The 16,001-nt window shown below is 39.1% G+C and overlaps 1 protein-coding gene across 2 annotated transcripts in view; it reads right to left on the reverse strand.

The window, feature by feature from the left end:
- The window catches only part of LOC132936997 (uncharacterized), a 92,375-nt gene that overhangs the window by 9,045 nt on the left and 67,329 nt on the right, over window positions 1-16,001 (reverse strand). Inside the window, exons 12-15 of one of the 2 annotated variants that reach the window (XM_061003823.1) lie at window positions 7,981-8,004; window positions 6,874-6,900; window positions 304-342; window positions 32-73 (exon numbers count right to left, since the gene is read on the reverse strand). In XM_061003823.1, coding sequence (XP_060859806.1) covers window positions 32-73; window positions 304-342; window positions 6,874-6,900; window positions 7,981-8,004 — 132 coding nt within the window. The remainder of the gene's footprint in view (window positions 1-31; window positions 74-303; window positions 343-6,873; window positions 6,901-7,980; window positions 8,005-16,001) is intronic. The other variant, XM_061003824.1, reaches the window with a different exon arrangement.

Genomic DNA, 16,001 nt, shown 5'->3' on the forward strand with positions numbered 1-16,001 from the left:
CAGTCTACATAGTACAATATAATTAACATACCCTCAATTGTTTTTTTGGTACTCTCAGAAGAATTGGAAAAATCTACACCATAAAATAAAAAAGTGTAAATTACAAATATTAGTCTTCCAAGCAACACGTGATAACTCAGATGGTTGTAAAACATTCTTTTTGCTGAAAAGTGAAAATTAAAAACTGGCTTTGTTTCTGTATTGAAGTTTGTAGAAATGTGATCTCTATTAGTAAAGCATAATTAATTTAAGTTAACCAATTGAAGTTAAGTAGGTACATTTGTTCTAGAATAATGTTCTTACTTAAATCATATGATAAAATGACATTTTTGTACTTATTTCCTAAGATTTAATAAATACAAACTCATATTAATATTTTATTACATTTTATTTGTACTTATATTATATTATGATATAAATTTTATATATTTTTTTATTTATAATACAAACACCAATCAGCTTTTACATATAAATAGTATAAAATAATACATATAAAGGTAATTATTATAACATTAGAATTACATAATTGTTATAGACAAAAAAATGCTAATACATTAAAAATTAACAAATCACATTCAAATTATAGCAATGTGTGGCCTATATATCCATATTATTATCATTTGAGCTTAGGATTGTTTTAACAAAAGGATCATTCGATAAAAATTTAGAATGAAAAGTTATGATGTGAAACGTCTCAGGGGATCTAGTATGGACGGCTGGAACTCTATGGCTTATATGCTCAAGGAGATGTGGTACATTGATATTACTCAGAATTAATTTAATAAAAAATTGTGATCAGCCCTTAGACGCCTGTCCTCGAGAGAACAAAGCTTTAGCGTTTTCATGGCTGGTAGATAACAAATTCGGGATGATGAATTTTTACTAAGAAACGATTCTGCACTCGTCCAACTAATTTATTTTAATTTGGAAATAATGATTCCAAATGATCAAGTCATAGTCAAGAATTTAAGAGTGGAATAAAGAGTTATTAAACAGGATGCTGAGGTCAAATTATTTGTATGGTGACGTAGGAACCAAATTAGACTAAGGCCTTACAAGTGATATAGTCAATATGTGGTCTAAAAGAAAGTGAAAAAGTACATATCATACCTAGATTCATCAACTGGAAACCCGATTTAAGGGTAAATCATTATAGGTATAAGTGTAATCAGCAAGATTGTATGATCTAGAAACTGTATTACTTTACACTTGTCATAGTTTATTAGTTTATGGTAATAGATTCATAATAATTTAATACCAATAGCGTGACACCAGTTAACAAGTCTACTGAACGATGACTGAAGGAATATACAATCAATATTGGAAGATATACGGTAAAACAGTTCCGCATCAACTTTGACATTTTTGTAAATTAATGGTTGCTATGAGCTATAGGAATTGAGAATAATATTTATTTATTATTAGATGGTCTAGATGTGTCACGCAAATGTAAATTTGATTCAAAAACCCGCCATGGCCGCCAAAACCACCGCCATGGCCGCCAAAACCATTGCGTCAGCCATCACTGATAGGTTGGGAGGCTCTGTTGGAAAAGTTCTCCAACTTGGCGTCCAGGTCGAAGTTGAAGTTCTTGACCTAGACGCTGTGTCCTCTACAGCTGAAGTTCTAGAGTCCCTCCGCGCCGTTCTCCCCGGACAGGACGACCCAGAACTGAGCGTGAAGCTATCGGAGATGTGAGGATTTGGCCTACTCGTTCTGGGCAACAGATTGCTACGGCAAAAATGTTCAGGTACGCTGCTTCTGTTATTACTAGAATCCCAGTAGGTTGGACGATGTGCCGGGTCCACCTTAGGACGCATCTACCTGAGAGATGCTTTCGATGCCATGTCTTCGGCCATAACTCAAGGAGCTGTACGGCCCCAGACATGACTGGTGCCTGTTGGAGGTGTGGACAATTAGGACATGTTATGAAGGATTGCACGAAGGCTGACGATAACTGCCTGGCGTGTGAAATGGCAGGTCTTCCCAAGATTAGTCACAAGCCAGGCTCAGGAGCCTGTGCTGCCAGAAAGTTAGCGGCGGGACCGAAGGCCACCCTGATAAATGGTTAAATGCCTACAGTTTAACCTGAATAGAGCATGCGGCGCTTCGAACTTGCTACAACAAACCACCTCGGAGCGGAGTTCGCAATTGTTAGCGAACTCTGTATGAGGGAGATCGAGGATGACAGGTGGGTCTTTCGCTCAGATGCAAAGTGTGCTATAGCAACCCACACGCTGACATTATGCATAACATATCTGGCCGCTCAAATGGTTTTGCATGGGGTCATTTCGGCAGTACTATCGTATATAGTTGCTACTATTCCCCGAACTGCCAAATCTGGGAGTTCACTGCATTCCTCGATGACCTTGACCGCTCCCTCCGCCTTCATGCCCGACAGGGCGTTACCCTCACCGGTGACTTCAACGCGAAGAGCAGTATCTGGGGATCTAGAATGAATGATAAAAGAGGGGAACTCTTGGCCGACTTGATCGCAAGCTACGACCTCCTCGTCGCGAACACTGGCAGCACTCACACCTTCGAGTGAGGAAATGCCACCTCAGTCATCGACGTCACCTTTTACAGGGGCGTTGTTGTCTCCGACTGGTCAGTACTTGATGCTGTGTCCTTAAGTGACCACCGGTATATTGAGTTTAGTTTTTACGCCAACGAGACGGATAGCGTTCTTGACGCTCCTCCTCCAGAGCCTTTTGCAATCCAGCATGTCGGCTGGTCTGTTAAGAAGTTGAACGGGGATGCTATTTCAGAGTTTATCGCTTTCAACCCACTGGTTCTCCCGGAGCTCAGTGACCCCGTAATGAGAGCCACGGTGGCTGCGGATGGAATTAATGAGTATCTCACCAAAGCATGCAGCATCTCAATGCCTCGTAGACGACCATGCCCTTATAACAGCCCGGTCTACTGGTGGTCGGAGGACATTGCGGAGCTACGCCGGTCGGTCTTCCATCACAGACGGAGTTACCAAGCTTGCCTAAGAAGATATGGACCAGATAGAAGCCATGACGCAAGGATTGTGTACACCATGGCGAGGAGGAGTTTGTGCCTAGCAATCAGAAAAGCGAAGGAAAAAAGTTGGATTGACATGTGTTCACAGGTCGATAATGATCCCTGGGGGATGCCTTACTGCTTGGTCATGCGGAAGCTGGGTAACAAGGCCTTTAGATTAGCGATCAAAGGGAAAGAGTTGGTGGTTGCTGCTCATCTGTTCCCAGATGCCCCGGTAACAAATTAGGACTCTGAGCCCTCCCCAGCTGTTTACAATATCTTTGACGCGTTTGACCCCGACACGGACGATCTAGTCTTCACACGTCCACTCCCGGAGTTTACGACTGAAGAGCTCTTCACAGCGATTAAAGGTCTCTCCGCGGGAAAGGCTGGTGGCCCATCGGGGATCCCCAACGAAGTGCTGAGGCGCGCGGTTGCAGCTACTCCCAACTGTTTTAAGGAGGCGTACAACAGATGTCTTCGGGCAATGTGTTTTCCTGCCTGCTGGAAGTGGGTAAAACTGGTGCTGCTGCACAAGGGCCCAGGGAAACCCATAGATTCTCCCTCCAGCTACCGGCCAATATGTCTCTTGGATACCCCAGGAAAGCTGCTAGAGAGGCTGCTTGTTCAAAGACTAGAGAGTAACTTCGACGCCCAAGTGACAAGGAGAGCCCCGAATCAGTTTGGCTTCAGGAAAGGCATCTCTACGGAAACAGCTGTCGCAACCGTTCTCGAGATCGCATGCGTAGCTGCGCCGCAAGGGCGTACCAAGGACCTATGTGTGCTCGTAACACTAGATGTGAGAAATGCCTTTAACACGCTTCGATGGCCCGTTGTCGACGCTGCCCTTAGAAAGAAATCTACACCCGAGTACCTTGTTTCGTTGCTGCGGTCCTGGCTGTCAGAGCGCGTATTATTGGTGGACGATGAGGGATCTTCCAGACCAGTGACTTGTGGTGTTCCCCAGGGCTCTGTCCTCTGGAATCCTCTGGAATGCTGCCTATGACGACCTTTTGACGATGCCAGTGCCAGTAGGTGTTCATCTGGTTGGGTTTGCTGATGATCTAGCTGTTGTTGGTGTGGCGAGAACAGGACCTTTACTAGAAGGTTCAATCAACCCTGTCCTTGAGCAGGTCGATAGATGGATGTCAAGTAGGGGTCTTCAGCTCGCCCATCAAAAGAGCGAGTCCGTAATGCTGACTAGGAGATGGGCATATGCTCCCCCAAACCTATCGATAGGTGGACACCCAATAGCGATAAATAAGCAGTTGCGGTACCTCGGGGTCATTCTGGACCAAAGGCTGACTTTTGCAAAACATGTGATCACGGCTGCCAAGAAAGCCTCACGCTCAGCACTCGCTTTAGCTAGGCTTATGCCCAACATAAGCGGCCCAAGCCAATTGAAGAGGAGGCTTCTCTGTTCGGTGGTAGAAAGTCAGCTTCTGTATGCCGCTCCTGTGTGGATTAACCCTGTATCAGCCTCCGCTAGGGCCAGGGCTAATCTCATACGACCACAGAGGTCTGCTGCTCTAACGGTTATCTGGGCTTACCGGACGGTGTCAGATGAGGCTTCGCTGGTGTTAGCCGCCATGCCTCCAGCTGATCTCTAAGGGGAAGAGAGACTAAGAATTAGGGTCCGAACGCACGCTCTAGTACTTCCCGGGGATCCACCTCCCCTTTCCAAGGATGATATCAAGAGGGAAGAAAGGAGGATAACGGTCGCTCAGTGGCAAGTTAGATGGTCTTCCACGACTAAGGCATCGTGGACACGGCTAGCGATCCCGGACATCGGTAGGTGGCTGGGGAGAACGATCCCGGAGGTGCCTCTGTCGTATCACATGACCCAGGCACTGACGGGCCATGGTTGCTTCCAGTATTACCTACACCGGATGGGTAGGGCTGACAGCGCGTGCTGCCATAGTCACTGCAACAGTGACGCAGACACCGTTAACCACACCCTTTTTGAGTGTCAGTTTTGGAGCGGTCTAAGGGAGGATCTTGACAGGCGCCTAGGCCACCTGTTGAGGACATGTCGGCCATTCTCTGCGGCCCTGCCTTCGAGGACTTGCCGCTGGATCACTCAGTGAGGGCCGATGTTCTTTACAACGTGGAGGAGACGTTCAGGATTTTTTACAAGATGGTTGAAGAGATCTTGACTCTCAAAGAAGAGGAAGAGAGGGCCAAACAAGCGGATGAAGGCTAGCGGACAGGCTATGAAGGAGGACCGCTGACAGAGGGGCAATCTGGAACGCGATGTCAAGGGCGGCTGACTCCGGTCGGCCCGAGAAACCGACTCGGCGGCTCAATAAAGACTATAGTATCTGATAATAATGTATTCATGCTTGTAATTATTCATTATTTTTAGTGCATAATAAACGATGGCGACGCTGTCGAAGTAATGCGCAAGCAGTCCCGGCAGAGTCGTCGATAACAAGAAAAAAAAAAAAAAAGAAAAAAAAAGATGTGTCCCGCGTATATGTCCACATATAGCGTATATTTAGCACGTAAATATATGAATATAGAAATATATATATATTTAGATTGTTGAATTTTACTTCTAGAAATAATTCATTTGTATACGCCGATAAAACACACACAAAAGTAAAAAGTCAGGTTGCAAGTAGATTGAAACCCAAAGGTTCTATAGACACTAACGCGATCGGTAACGGGAATACCCGAAATACCCCATGCAATTATACGTAAGTAGATTTGCTTTGTTTTTATTTTTCAAGAACTTTATAAGTACTTGTTTTTTATTAACAAAAGTGGTACTAAAACCTTCAGCAGAGTGTCAGATAAAACAGTAAAAAATTTGGTGACGATACGTTGTACGGTGTGGATTTGTATGCGTTACAAAAAATCAGGACATGCTTTTGGGTAACAGATTAGGGTAACACATTGAAGAAGTTTCTGATTTGAATTTCAGCGCAGAATAAAATGGACAAACAATGGTCACATCTCCAATCAAAACCTTAATACTTAGCCTTTTTTTCTTATTTCTTAGCCTTTACCTGACTCCAGATTAATAACCCCTCGTTGGCATCGCTGCAAAGACATGTATTTAATTTCATCTTCAACTATATTATTCCTAGATAAGCGCATCCTCTTGGCACCATTTGTTGAGCGGCCAATGTTTAATTTCCTCTTTTTATTTTAATAAAATTCTTCAAAATTAACAACTAAAATCATAACCATTAGCAACCTTACAATATACAAAATTATATTGTTATTTAGTTTATTTTTTCTGGACAAACATCGCCACTGTTTTATATTTGACATCCAGATTTTCTACTTTCCCGGTGGATTTTCCTAAAATTTTCTTTCATAAAAACATTGTTCTAACAGTTGCAAACACTACAATAAAAGAATCAGCCAAATCGGTCAGGATGTTTCGGAGCCAACCCGTGACATAGATTTATATTTCGCTTTTATTAAGCTTTGACATTTTGTGTTTCGTGTGCTTATATGTAAATTATATAATATGTATTACTAATAGATAATTAAAAAATAACAGAATATGGTATTAAAGATTATCTAGTAAATTAAATTTCAAATGTTTATATAAATTACATAATAATATGAAAACATTATGTGGCCAAAATAAATTATATAAGTTACATTAATATCTGCTTCAGACTCTGGCAATAACTATTTTTTTTTGATTAGATAAAAATAGAGTATTTACATTATGTAATATTTATTTACATACAATAAGTAAATTTGATAGCCAATATAAGGTACATAACATGAAATGGCGTGAGGAGGGAGGTCCACCAGTGTGGATACTCCCTAACTACCTATGAGTATTTTAATAAGTTATATAATATTTTATATTTAAATAAAAAATGTGTTTTTAACGTCGTGTACCTTTAGTAAATGTTTGGGATATTGCAGCTGTTTAAAGAATAATATTTCACGACTTTAATATTTACATCACCATAATTATTAATGTTTCAATTTATCACTGATAGTCTGTCCCGGATCTCTTAAAACATTTGTGGCAAAATTCTACTTTAGATTTTATGAACATTTAATAAAACTACAATTATCTTCAAAACTATTGCATTCTAATATAGGTAGATTTTTTGTATCGTACCTACCTATGATTATAACTCAAAGAATAAAATTTTATATGACGAAAAATTGAAAATGAATAGAGGATAGAATTATAGATAAAACCTTAGTAATACTTTTAAATCTTAAATTTTTAAAGAACGCAAAAAATGGGGGAAAACTAAATGTATATATTATGATGATAGCTAGGTAATTATAAATTTTTGAGGCAATCGCCTTCTGATTATAAATGTTTTATCGAATATTATAGGTATAACATTTAAAAAAAAAATAAATTTGTCATTTATTATAATAATAATTATAATATACTAGCAGTCATATTGCCATGCTGTTTAAAAATTATAAATTGTACAAATGTAATATTGACGGTTAAATTATTATAAATGAATAATATTTTAAACAATTAAAATAAAAGCGTTAAAACTTTTATAATACAGTTTGATCAATATTATCCAGCACAGTCCCAGGTTGGATTTAGTAGATGGTATTTTTTTAACATAGTTCAAACTTCATATTCTCTAAACTTACCCAGCTTACATATTGAATCTTAAGATATCTTTTTGATTTTTTACCAACTCTTTAAAATGCGAATATCGGAAAATCTATTATTGTTGCATATCTAGATTATTTTAGGAACCATAATTCCAAAATTAAAGTTCGTGTGTGTTTTTACAATAATTCAAATTAAAAGAAGATAGGTTAATGGAAAATCTCTTAGAAGACCATTAATATTTAAAATGTTGTAAAACAGGTTTTAGGATAAAACGAAATTTATGAGTAACAATGTTAGCATCTTACACATTTCTGAGGCAGTTCATAGTTATAACTATTTGATTCAGTTGTAAAAGATTTTAACATAATTTATAAATTTACATAAATAAATAATAATAATATACTTGCCATCACCATTCTTAGTTGGTTCTTCTACAATTAAAAAAAAATATTATTTAAGTATAATAAATCACTTTCTACATTTATTGAAATCTTAAATAGATGCCTTATGAAAATCAATAAAAATAAAATAGAAGCCATGATAGTTAGTAAAGAAAGCAGAGCACCTATCGTTAACATCTTGATTATCAAAATATTAATCAACTACTATTATACAAATATTAAAGCATAGTTACATAAATCAATGACACCAGATGTTCGGTAGAAATGAAATATCGAATAGCGAAAGCAAAAAGAATGTCCGCTCAGAAATGACAACTACTCATGAATAATAATCTTTGTCTAATGACCTGGAAAAACTTTGTAAAAGTCACCTTCGTATGGAGTATTCTGTTGTATGGTAGAAACCAACCAACAGTTAGAGGCAATGGAAATATGAACCAGGAGAAGAGTACTCCACACTAGCTGGATTGAAAAGAAAATCATTGCAGACATTTTCTAAATAATAGGGGATATTAGAACACTACTCTCTAGTATTAGATCGAGGAGTGGTAAACTTATGGGACAGATAATAAAATGGACGGATCCATTTTCCTCCACATTATTTTAGACTGATATTGTGTCTATTTTCCTCCAATATTATAGCCATCGTTGTAGTATTACGTTTCGTATTATACAGATGGAGTAAGGCTAGGATCCAGGGCTTGCTAACGTTATAATAACGTTATATTTGACAAATACGATTGAAATTTGTAAACGTTATTATAATGGAAAGCAATAATAAAAAATAATTAAATACCGCAAAACAAAGCATAACAGTAAACAAAATATATTATCTATACTACTTTATAAAATGAAGTCAGTTTTTTTTAGTTATTTGGGACGAAGCGTCAATGTCCCAAAAAACTCCAGTTGAACGATGCGAGACTTGCGTAATAATAATAGTCCTATGGGTGGCTGCACAGTGTTGTCAGATATTGCCTGTGATTGCAAGAGGGACAAGAGCTGATGAAGTCGAAGCGTCTTTGAAAAGATCCTACTGATATAAAAATATTAGAACTTAAAACTATTTAAGATAATATAAATTGTGTCAAAGATTTACTTTTAATAGGCCATGGCGAATTTGAAGGAACGAATGATAAAATAAATATTAAAAGTTTCTGTAATTCAGTACCCACTATAGCAAAATTGTTTGAAAACGTGTACCTGAACATTCAAAATATATCTTCTAAATCACTGAAATGGTGATTCAGAAACACACAATTCGTTTATCAATTATTATTTTACTAACTATTCACGACTTTATTATAAATACCTTACTACTGGGCCCATAACCTGTTGAAGTACATAGATATACAGAAGTCAAAGGTAAATAATAATAAGATCGGATATATATAATATAATAATAAGTATAATGATACGATGTACAATAGTGTTACGAGTCGAAATATAAATCAACGACTAAGGCTGTGGTCACAGTGGCACCGACGTCGGCCGATTCGACCGACGACCTACGTCGGTGAAACTCGCCCGATTATTTTAAGTAAAGTAAATATAATACAAGTGGTCTCAGTGCCTCCGACCGTATCGGCCGATTACGCCGACGTCGGTTATCCATCGGACGAAATTCAATTTCGTTTGTTTATATCGGCCGATTCAGTCGACGTAAATTAGTTCAAACACAAATATTATTTTAAAATATTATATTTTCATCATGGACTGCGAGAAATTAATAAGTTTGGTCCATGAAAGAAGGAGCTTATGGGACCATAGCAGTAAATCGTATCATAACAGAGACATCGCAAGACGTCTCTGGGATGAAATCGCTGTATTATTAAAAAATACAAGTAAGTACTATTCAAATTTTTAACTATATTATGTAATATAATATAATGTTATTAAGCAGTAAGCTATAATGTAACTATATTTTATTAAATCATTCATTCTTCATTATATCGTGAAGATGAAAATAAAATAGTAGTTGGTAATAAAAATAGTTGGTTTCTTGTTTAGAATTATAAATAGATTTCAATAGAGTGATTCAAAACTATTAAAGCAATAAGATTATGTCGTAGATTATAATGGCATGTTCCAATATAAAAATAACACAATTACACGAAATGTAAATAATGATGCAATAGTATTTTATTTTAATGTATTTTTCCACCTTTCACTGTTATTAATTTTTATCAACATAACATTAAATTACATACATTACAAATTTACTCTGTCATTAAGTTTATTAATATTGTTGTCTTTGAAGTACTGTTTGAAAATATCGCGTATTTCATACGCTCTTCGTGACGATCGATTAAAACGTCTCAAATTCGCGATGTTATGTTCTGATTCAAAGCTGTGTTCAGCTGTCTGGCTCTGGATGTTAAATACGGACTCCTTTATACCATCCTTATCTATCACAATATTATGCAATAAGCAAACAGTTTTAACAATAGTGTCTACATGACATGGTTCCACTTGCAGTTCAGTCTTTAGACATCTCCACTTACTCACTAGAATACCAAAGGCACATTCAACCGAACGTCTAGCTCTGCTGAGGCGATAATTGAAGTTTTCTTTTTCTGGGTCGATATTATTCATAGTAGGATACGGCCTCATTAAGTATTCTTTTAATGGATAACCTTGATCGCCCAAAAAAACGTGGGGAACATGTTCATTTGTCCCTGGTAATGGTTTAGGAGATGGCACATTAAATGAATTGTTTTCCAAATGGTGGTAGACTCCAGTTTCCATAAACACACCACTATCACTTCGTCTCCCATAATCTCCTACATCAATCGTAATAAATTTATACCTGGCATCAGTAATACCTTGAAGATGTATGGAGAAAAATTTTTTATAATTGAAAAACATGGATCCTGAATGAGCGGGACATTTTATGCGAACATGCTTTCCGTCGATACTCCCAATACAATTTGGGAAATCCCACATACGTTCATAATCACTCGCGATTTGTTTACATCTCTCAATAGTTGGAAGTGGCATATGTTCTACATTTAATGTCATCCAAATAGCTTCACTCGTGTCATACACAATCCTGGCGATAGCATTATGAGAGATTCTAAAGGAGAATGCTAAAGACCTGAAGGCCAGTCCAGTCGATAAAAACCTAAAAAAGGAAAAACAATTTATCCAAATATAATTATATTATTGATTACAAAATTATTTATTACTATCAATATATAAATGTAAATATATATTTATATATAATATATAATATAATATAATATAATATATATACATATTAATATAAATTATCCTAGGCTGACATAATATATCCGTTCAGAATCGTTTTTTGTGTTCAATGATACTTATCATTGCATTTAACACACCCATTATAGAGGCCTACCCTATGATCGAGCTTCACTCGACACCTACAACAGCAGAGCGAGTGCCAGTTTTTTTATATTTATATTTATTATTTGATTTTCACATTATCAACAAATAAGCAGTAAGTACTATGTTTAAAATATGGCTTCATCATTTGTTATTGCAGGTTCCGGAGTAAAAACTAAATGGCAGTATTTGAGAGACACCTATCGTCGAGAGCTTGCAAAGACTAATCAACCAATGGGATCCGCATCTGGGGGTGATTCGAAATGTAAGTATTTTCAGATGAGTTTTTTGCACGACACATATGCACCAAGAGTTGTGGTTGGAAATGTACCAAATCCTCAACAAAGTGACGGTGATGATGCTTCGGTGATGGTCATTGACCATGAATTGATGAACTCACAATCAGGTGAACAAGAACCGGACGAGCTACAATTGGAAGAACAACAAACTGGTAAATCAAGCTGCTATTCTATAACTCCGGGTGTGAGCCAAGTACCGAAAAAAATTTTCAAATCGCCCAAGAACAAATTTCGACAGAAAAAAGATGCTCTTAATGACTTAGTACAACTAGAAAAAGTAAAGGTCGCCCACTTGCAGGAACTGAAGAATAAAAAAGAAGATGAGGAAAAAAAAGATGAGGATTACTTTTTTGTTATGAGCCTACTTCCATATCTGCGTGCAATACCGCCCTCTCAAAAATTACAAATGCGCATAAAATTGCAACAGGTATTGCTTGAATGTCAATCTATAAATCAAAATAGTACATCATATAACACTAGTATACCTGTAGCTAGTCCGCCAGACTACTCTAACTGGAGCAGTTCAGTTTCAACTAGTTCACAACAGAGTGACTGGAATACCCGTAGCTACTCGCCTAGTGATGTTGAACCAGTCCAACAAACAGTAAACCCAGATCAAGAACTTCTTACTAACTTTTTGCGATTTAAGAACGCATGAACATTTTTTAACGTATATTTCTAAATTGTATACACATATTTATAAAGTAATTGTATGATATTTATAACATGTTAAACTATTACTTACTACTCCTAAGTCTTGTGACCACAGCCTAAAAAACCTATAACCTACCTTTAACGAATAAATTAATTATGTTGTAATAAAGATTTTTCTCTCATCATTCCAGTGTTATGTTAATGCGAAATGTGTTGTTGCCCCAATCAATAATAGAATCAAATTCTTCTCAGATATTTTATGTAGTATAATAATAATAAAAAAAGGGTGACAAGTGGGTACCGCTCTGCTATACAATACGTTACATGTAGATCAGTATTACGGAATATATTATATTAAATTTGAATTCAATGATAGACATTTTTATATACTTATAATTATTTCGATTTTTTGAGCTATTTATAAGAAAACCTTAGTTTTTTAGACTAAATTTAAAAAAAATTTCAAAAAACTAAATTTATTTTGCGTAAAAAATCCCGTTTTTCCTTACTTTTTTGTTTGTTTTTTTCGACGCAAAAAATTATTTTTCAAAAGTACCAACTAGATTAAATTTTCTATCAGAAACCACCTTTAAAGTTTAAAATTAAAGCATTATTTCGACTATTTATCGTGAAGACAGGCACAAAACTTTAAAAATTAAAAAAAACACACACATTATTGTAAAATCAATATAAATATTAAACATACCTCAAAGTTACCATTAGCCTCTCTTCGGGTGATATACATCTTCGGAAGTTTGACTGCTTTTGGATTTTTTCTTCTATATTTTCCAATATATAATAAAATGTTGATTTAGTCATTCTCATATAACTGAAAAAATCTTCCTCTTGTTCCAATAGTTGGTGAAACAATGTATGGAATTCTCCATATTTTTCCCTATCCTTAAAAATGTCATTCGTGTGATACTTTCGATTTTTAAATAATAAATATTTAATAGCAGGACTTGTTTCCAAACACAAAAATGAGGGGACATCCATTTTATAAATTATAACCTGCACGCATTGTATTGAGATGAACAACTGTCGGCCAATTTTATCGGCCGACGTCTGATGCACTATGACCATCCTATCAGCCGATAAGATCGGCCGACGTCTGACAAAAAGTATCGGTGCGTCGGTGCCACTGTGACCACAGCATAACTATGTATATCCGGCTACACTACACAAGACATTTATGCTGTAGTATTATAAAAATGTATAGTCAGCATCTGCTGAACTACAGTGTGAATATATTACTTATACAATACATAATATAGGATGTTTTGTTTATAATTCCAACAAGAATATCAACCATGTTCGTGAGTATTAATTAAAATACAATGAAATACAATTTACAGATATACAAGGACACGAAGCTTCCGGGTTTGACGTCATCCGACAAGCCTTGCGACCCGTCATCTAACTACAACTATGGACCTTATATTAGCACGAGGTGCTAGTCAAAGGCTGTAGAGGCATACGACCGCTATTCAACGGGCCCTCCCCACACGAGTGCATGGCCAGAGGACCACCGGAGGCTGACGACCGCACGTCGTCTAAGGACCACGAGCACCAGGCCCACATGGAGGGCTTCTCCGGCCGGCCCGTACCATCGGGCTAGGGCATACAGGTGCCTTTCGCCACCTTGGTGGGGCCGCAATCTATCCACGTTGCTTTTCGTTTTTGGTCACGGACAACCTTCGCTGATATAGCCCCAACGATAAGCTGGGTGAGCGCTAAGGAGGGACCGTGTTTCCTCGGCCAGCTGTCACCGTACGAGCCCACCCGGCTCCGTCACTCGGCAGCCTTTCCCTGGCGAAGCATGGCCTTTTACCACATAGTATACTCCGGTATACCGCCACTTCGTAACCAAACCACCGTCAACCGAGGACAGTGTCGGGGGCTCAATGTTAATCTCTCAACATCGAGGTGCCCTCTCACGTCCCGAAGTACCATTCTCACCTCCCGTGAGGTAAAACACATAATTGGTGGGATGCTCGGACGAAGCTTTGTCGGCGACTTGCCTCAGCTTATAGTCCTCCCGAGATTTGGGCCGTGTACCACGGGCTCACGGTGGACCCTAGCCACACCTCCCAGAGGCGTCACCAGGCCGCTAATCCAAGTGACCGACCCGATCTTCTCGAGGTCGCGGTCAGAACCTCTCAACACCCTAGTCCCCGGAGGTTTCGGTGCGTCCGCGCCCCGGGGGCCGGCCCCGACTTGGCGGCTTGTTCCCTCATAGTCGCCTTGTACGACAAGCAGGGAATACTGGTGCGGAATTCTATACGGCCCCCGCAGCAGGGCTGAACTCCTCGTCCCTGACGTATGAGCGCACCCAGGGTCAGGACGCACTTGAGCGTGTCTCACCGCTTCTGCTGATCACTCCATACGCACTCATTCGAGACACCCCGAGTGCGACGCCATCCGTCTTTGACGGTGGCAGCGTCCTGACCCATAAGGTCAACTGTCCTTATTTTCATCGATCTGATCTGTTAGTAAGAGCGTCTCTTGTGAAGGTTGCCAGTGCTTCGTAAGTTTTCTTACTCTTAAGGAAAGCTCCATCTGTTGGAGGCCATCCGACGCCTTCTTGTCTCAGGGCGCGTTTGAGTTTAAGCCGAGCAACTTTGGTTCTGGGACAGAACCTCAGCACGTGGTTGACGGTTTCAGGCTTCCAGTCGCAGGCGCATATGTGGTCCGGAACCAGCGTGAAGCTGTGGAGCTTGGCTCTGAAATCCCCATGTCTGGTTAGGAACTAAGTGGTCCAGTGGTCCAGATTCATCGGTATGTTGCACCTATCCTTTACCTAAGGAATCATTTCCTGAGTCCAACTGCCCTTCTCAGTAGACTCAAATCGGGTCTGCCATTTAGTTATTAACTCATCAGTCATGTCTGCGAAGGCTTCCGCTGTTATCGTGAGCCTTGAATGCGCACGCTTCAGGGCCTGGAATTGTGTCTCCAGATCGAGGGGTAATGTAATCGAGGTACTGCTAGGCAGTTCGTTGAAGAAGTTTCATACGCGCTTGTTATTGCCTTCAGTGTGGCCCTTTGCGCGGAGAGTAGTTTCTTTTGGCTCTTTACGAGCACAGGTGATCCTTGGCAAGAACACGCCTCTATATATGGTCCTAGCTGCTGATCTACCCATGCCCCAGTTCGCCGAGTATAGAGACCTGAGTCGACTATACTCTATTTACCGAGAGTTGACCCACTCGCCCGACGAAAACTGGTCGCGGCTGCGCATGCCACCGCTCGTTTCAGCGCTGGTGGTGATCGTCGCGGCGGCAGTTGGTGTTTACGTAGTGTAACTGCCTACTACGACACGGGGTCGACGAAAGTCCACCTTGACGTGGTGACCTCGCCCGACCGGACACTCCGGGCATCTAACCTAGGCATGAAAATGCAACCGCCGGTCCAGCCCGCCGGCGGCCAGAGGGAACAGGGCTATCAGAGGGCGATTCCCTCAAAAATCCAAACATGAACACACCTAACAAAAATGACGATGTTACTGGTACAGAGGCCTCGGAAACCTCAGACCCGGCAGATGTGGGTGATCTCGCCACATCGGTCGTTATCAATAGCTCGGACAATGCGAGCATGAAATCGGATAATGAAAAATTTGAGATAACGGAAACGAATATAATAGATATCCAATCCAAACTAAATTGGATAAAGAGCTACTTTCAAAAAGATAAATACTGGCCAAAATTATCTTCTTCACGTCATAACAAC

This window comes from Metopolophium dirhodum, chromosome 1 (genome assembly GCF_019925205.1).
Source record: "Metopolophium dirhodum isolate CAU chromosome 1, ASM1992520v1, whole genome shotgun sequence".
Lineage (NCBI taxonomy): Eukaryota > Metazoa > Arthropoda > Insecta > Hemiptera > Aphididae > Metopolophium > Metopolophium dirhodum.